The 6,000-nt window shown below is 55.8% G+C and overlaps 1 protein-coding gene across 1 annotated transcript; it reads right to left on the reverse strand.

The window, feature by feature from the left end:
• Positions 1-1,589: 1,589 nt before the first annotated feature.
• LOC112669217 (keratin-associated protein 10-12-like) lies at positions 1,590-2,598 on the reverse strand. The gene has a single exon (XM_049104605.1). The coding sequence runs from the start codon at positions 2,557-2,559 to the stop codon at positions 1,840-1,842; it is 720 nt and encodes a 239-aa protein (XP_048960562.1). The 5' UTR covers positions 2,560-2,598; the 3' UTR covers positions 1,590-1,839.
• Between the last annotated feature and the right edge of the window lie 3,402 nt (positions 2,599-6,000).

Here is a 6,000-nt window from a genome sequence, read left to right on the forward strand (position 1 = left end):
CCACTGTGGAAGTTAGTACGGTGGTTCTTCAAAAGATGAACAGTAGAATTACCACACGGTCCAGCACTTATACGGGCATTTGCTCAAGAGAACTGGAAGCAGGCCTTCAAGGAGATCTCTGACAGCCGTGGTCACAGCGGCATCATTCACAAGAGCTAGAGTCGAGCGGCCCAAGCGTCCACCGAGGGATGAGTAGAGAAGCAAACGCGGTCCCGCCCGCGGAACAGTGTTCAGCCTTTAAGAGGAAGCGAGTCTGACTCCAATGTGGGTGAGGCATGAGGACCTTGAGGCTGGAGACGCAGGGCAGTCACAGAGAGACAACTACGACGTGACCCCCCTTCTCTGAGGTGCTTCGGGGACAGAGGAGGGAGGGTGCGTGCCAGGGGCGGCGGGAGGGGCAATGGCCAGTCTGTGTCCCACAGGGACGCGGCTTCATTTTCCCAAGAATGGAAGAGTCTGGGGGACGGGCGGCGGGATGGTCGCCCCACGTCAAGAATGTGCTTAGCACCCCTGAACTGTATGCTTGAAGATTGTTAAGACTGTAGACGTGGTGTTACGTGCATTTGGCATCAATAGAGACAAATTTTAAAAAAGAAGAATAAGAGGAAGGGAGCGTTCACACCGTGAAGAGACGCAGAGGAAATTTACACACCCGGGCGGGAATGAAAAAGCCACCCACGGAGTCCCCGCGCTGTCTGTGCATCCTGCCCTAGGAGGTCCCTGGAAGGACCCAGGGTGGAGACGCTACGCCAACAGGTGCCGCGGGCTGCACTGGAAGGGTGGGGTGGGGCACAGAGCGACCCCGGACCGTGACGGGGACCCCAGACCCAAACACTGGCTGCCTGTGCCTCCCCCAGCGCCCAAGGCCATCTGTGAACTTGAGGGTGCCCGGAGCTCCGCTGGGGTGGCCCTCCTGCATGGGGCCGGAAATATTCTCCAGGGGGTGAGAGCCCCAACGGCGATAAGCACCTTGTGCTTTTCCTTCCCCGCTGTGGTTGTCCCGTGCTCCTCGGGTCCTGAACCTGACACGCTGGCTTCAGGGTCTTGTCAGGGCTCTGGGTTGGCCCAGGTGGGAAGGTATCCAGTCCCTATTACCCCATCTTGGCAGCAACCTGCGTCCCACAGCCTGCCACCTCTCCAGGGGATGAGAACAGCACTCGGGAGGACCCCAGGCCCCCAGGAGCTGTGCTGCCCACAGCCCCACGGCCGGCTGTCTGGGCCGCTTTGCCCAGCTGGGGTGGTGGGTGGAGACGGGCCCCGGCCCGGCGCCGCAGGCCTCTCCCCATGTGCAGGTGGCCAGGCTCCGGAGCCCCGGGGATGCATGTGGCGCCCAGCAGCCCTGACCATCTTACACCAGGGCAGGAGAACCACCCCGCAGCCCTGCCCAGAGCAGTTGTGACCTACCCTTGGGGACCTCTCATCCCACCTCCCAGAGATGTTTAGGCAGGACGAGAGCACTGTCGGGTCCAAACCCCGGGACCCTGCCCCTGTGAGAGTCAGATGAAAGGAAGCAGGTCAGCCGGTGAAGTGAGTTTATTGGGGTCTGGGGAGGTGCCAACAGGTCGGAGGGTGAGGCCAGGTGACCCGAGCCGAGCTGAGGAACTGGGAGGGAAGGCAGGTGACCCAGGGCAGGTGGAGGTGCGTCCCGGGAGCAGGAGCCCCGGAGAGCCGCAGGGTCAGCGTTCTTAGGAGGGAAGAGGTGAAGTCAGCTCAGGAGACTGGACAGCCAGGGGGACCCCATCATGGGTAGGGGCACCCCATCATGGGTAGGGGCAGCTACCTAGCACAGGTGAGGGCTGGGTGGGGCCTGAGCCCAGCGCCCCGGGGGCACGTATCCCATCAGCGGGAGCACATGGGACGGCACAGCAGGGATATGCTGGAGGCCTGGCGGCAGCAGCTGGACTGGCAAGGGGAAGAGGATGAGCAGCAGGCGGGCCTGCACACGGGGCGGCAGAGGAGGGACACGCAGGAAGAGGGTCTGCAGGGGCTGGGCTGGCAGCAGGGGGAGGCCTGGCAGCAGACGGGTTTGCAGCAGACAGGGGTGCAGCACACCGGCTTGCAGCAGACAGGGGTACAGCACACAGGCTTGCAGCAGACAGACACACAGCAGCCCTCCTGGCAGGGGGAGCAGCTGCCGCAGGAGGGCTGGCAGCTAGACTGCTGGCAGCAGGGGGAGGCTGAGCAAGGGGAGGCCTCACAGCAGACGGGCTTGCAGCAGACAGGGGTGCAGCAGATGGGCTTGCAGCAGACGGGGGTGCAGCACACGGGCTTGCAGCAGACAGACACACAGCAGCCCTCCTGGCAGGGGGAGCAGCTGCCGCACGAGGGCTGGCAGGAGCCGGGGCAGGCTGGTGGGCAGGAGCTGGACCCGCAGCTTGCAGGGGTGCAGAGGAGGGTCAGGCAGGAGGCCGGGGCGCAGCAGGGGGGCTCGCAGTAGCTCTCGGGACAGTCGTCCACCTGCCAGGGGGAGTCGGGGCAGGAGTCGCCGGAGCCGGGCAGGCAGACGCGGCTGTCATAGCTCAGGTCGCTGGAGCAGACGGACAGGGTGGAGGCGGCCATGGTGTGGGTGCTGGGGCGGGGTGTGGGTGAGTGTGTGGGTGCGGGTGTGGGTGTGAGTGTGCGAGGTGCTGGGCTGTCGGCTTTTATAGCCCTCCTGGTGCGTGTGTTGTCCCAACAACAGGCTTAGTGAAGCCTCCCCTTCCTTATTGTTCAGCGTGTTTATTCCCACGGCTGGTCACCGTCTGCCGCTGGCTTGTGGGGCTCCTGACCTGCGTTTGTCCTCAGAGGAAAGACCGTGGAAATGCCTTGATGCTTTTGTGGAGACCATAGCAATAGGTGATTTTCTTAAAGTGACAGCTTGTGCTCCCTCCCACGGTGGGGGGCAGGGGCGCCGTTCTCCTCAAGGGAAGGGCTGAGGCGGGAGCAATCCTGGAACGTGGGCTTTGAGCGGGAGTGAAATGTTCAGCTCTGGACAGTTCTGATGAGGCTCAAGCGGCCTGGCCATGGGGTTTGTGGGCTGATGCTGCTGGTTGTAGTGGGTGTTGATGGGGCATGGGTCTCCCAGGACAGAGCCCTAGGGCAGGTGTGAGAAAAGTGTCCTGGGGGCAGAGACTGGCGCATAGACGGGGCCAAGGACCCGGATGCAGGTTAGCACATAGGAATAACCATGATGGGCAATGCATTTGCTTCATTGCTTCCTGCCCAGATACTTGGTTCCACGCCTGAGACGTAGTGAGTATGCAACACCCTGCACGGCCCCTCATGCCCTCACGGACACTTGGCCGCCATCCTCTGCCGAGTTCCTGAAGCGGCGAGGGCAGGGCCTTGGTGATGCTTTGAGCTGCAGGGCTCCATCAAGACTCGTGGGGACCAGTGGGTGTCAGCGTTTAAAGCCTCATCAGCTCTGATGGGTGGGACTGGGGGCTGCCCTGGGGGCGGCAGGGCAGTCAATCCTCAGTGGAGAAATGGTATCATCTCAAAGAAATAATGACTTAAATCTTTCCAAATCTATTGAAAAACTTTAATCTACACATCCAGGAACTCAATGCACTGCTAATGGGGCAGGCACAAAAGACCCACAAACGGACCCATCACGGTGAGGGTGCTGACAGTCAAAGGCAGGAGAAAAGCATCGAGTCACCCACAAGGGCACACCGTGAGTTCCACAGCCGAGTTCTCATCACGGACGGGGGATGAGGTCGTCAAAGTGCTCAAGAGAAAGGAAGTGTCAATCAGGAATCGTCTGTCCAACAAGGCTAGTTTTACAAATGAGTCAGAATACATTCCCAGGGAAATAAAAACGGAGGGAATTTGATGTTGGCAGGCCCCCCCATAGAAGATGCAGTGAGGGGAGTCCCTCAGGCTGAAGGGGAGCAACCCCAGCTGGGAATTCTGATCCCCAGGGGGACAGGAAGCACACCAGTGAAGGTGGTCACGTGATTACAACGGACGGTGCAGATGCGTGCTTTTCTCCCTCACTGAGTGAGTCTTAGACGGCTTGCTAAGTTGGAAAGCAGCTGCCTACACAGAATTGCACGTACCGCTTTGCTGGGCCTGTGTGTGATGTGATGTATTTGACAACATGGGACCAACGAAGCAGGTGGGAGCAAAGCCGCATCCAGCGGAGGAAATGACCCCGGATGGCAACTCAGATCCACAGGAAAATGTGAAAAGAACTAGAAGCAATAAAAGGCTGTAAATAGAATACTCACTTTCCCGTCTTCTCTCAGCTTCTTAGAAGTCATAAAAGCATCTTAGGTAATAATTATGACAATATATCGAGTGTTTTTCAACATTGACAGATGGAGTATATGTAAGAGCAAGACCACAAAGAGATAGGAAGGGATGGAGGTCTGTAGAAACAGCGTGTTTTTACGCCATGGAATTGACTTAGTGTAAACAGGAAGCTGATTCTACTAAGTTAAAATAAATATATGGAAGCCCTAGAGCAAAACTAGGAAAAAACTTAAAAAAAAAAAAAGAAAAAAAAAGAAAAAGAAAAACCATTAAAGATACAAAATGCTGAATGAGAAAATATTCACTAAGTGCAAAAGAGTGTGTCAAAGGAGAGAGAGAGGAGCCCACACGAGAAGACACAAGACAGAGAAAGCGGAACGGCAAAGCAGCAGGCGAGATCCAGCTGCAGCCAACTGGAGCCGCTGGTGGAGATCGTGTTACGGAAAATCGCGAGGCATGCTGGGTTAGCCCAGCGCTCCCAGTGTTAGAACTAGAGTTAGGTTCCTGTGGGCCTTTGGTCCCATCTTCATCAACCGATCAATACAGAGCCTCCTTGTGTGTGTGTCTAGGAGAATCGCAGCCTCTTCCTTCACTGTAATGCTTGTGACAGCAGGTGTGTGGGTTTTTCCCACCGACCAGCCCTCTGATGCTCTCTGGGTGTCCCACGACTCAGTTCCAATCCAACCCTAACCTAGTGCAGGCAGACTCCCAGGTTAAGGACTCAGGCCCGCAAGACTGGCTCCACTTCAGATGCCAGCAGTAGACACCCCGTCACCCACAACTTCCATCTGACTCAGCTACAAATCAGAGGTTCCCATGACCTCCTCCTCGGGTTCAACCCTCAGCTAGGGCACCTCACAGAACCCAGGAAAAGAGCTGACTTCCTATTGGTGACCTTATTGCAAAGGATATTTTGCAGACAAACAGCCACGTGGAGGGATACACAGGGCGAGGTCTGCGCGGGTCCTGGGTGAAGGAGCTTCTCTCCCTGCAGAACTGGGGTGCGCCACCCTCCTGGCACGTGGACATGTTCATCAAACTGGAAGCTCCCAGAATTCCATACATTTGGATTTTTAGGGAGGCTTCAATGTGTAGGCATGGTTGATTATTAATTCAATTTCTAGCCCCTCTCCCCTTTCCTGAGGACAGGGATGGGGCTGAAAGCACCAGGCTTCTAATCAGAGCTTGGTCTTTCTGGTGAGTAGCCCCCATCCTGAAGCCAACTAAGAATTACCTCGTTATAACAAATTCATTCCTATCACCCAAGAAATTCCAAGGGATTTAGGAGTGCAGTGTTAGAAACTGTGGTCAGAGACCAAACTTTAGTGAAAACCAAGGACAGAGACATATATATTTTACCATATATATATATAATATGTCAAAATACATTATTATTTCACAGTGAATACTTAATATTCATTGCTGACTCTTTAACACTGAAGTTCCTTCCAACAGCAACATAACACACCTGAACGAAGCTTATCTATCACATGTATTTTCTCTGTGAGGCACATCACAGCCTTCCTGATTTATGAGGCCATTTCAAACAGTGACATCACCAAAGAGAAGCACAAGAACATGGAAAGTGTGGCACTAAATAGACATCACAGGACACTTGTTTGCAGCATTAACTGAAATAAGACGTGGAGCATCTTGTTTGACCTCAGCTGGGAACACGCATGTGGGGCCACCCAATGTTTTGCTGTTCTGTGCATGTCCACAAATGAATGTGAAGCCACCGTGAGTACTGACTTTGAGGCTACA

The sequence above is a fragment of the Canis lupus genome, chromosome 31 (genome assembly GCF_003254725.2).
Source record: "Canis lupus dingo isolate Sandy chromosome 31, ASM325472v2, whole genome shotgun sequence".
Classification (NCBI taxonomy): domain Eukaryota; kingdom Metazoa; phylum Chordata; class Mammalia; order Carnivora; family Canidae; genus Canis; species Canis lupus.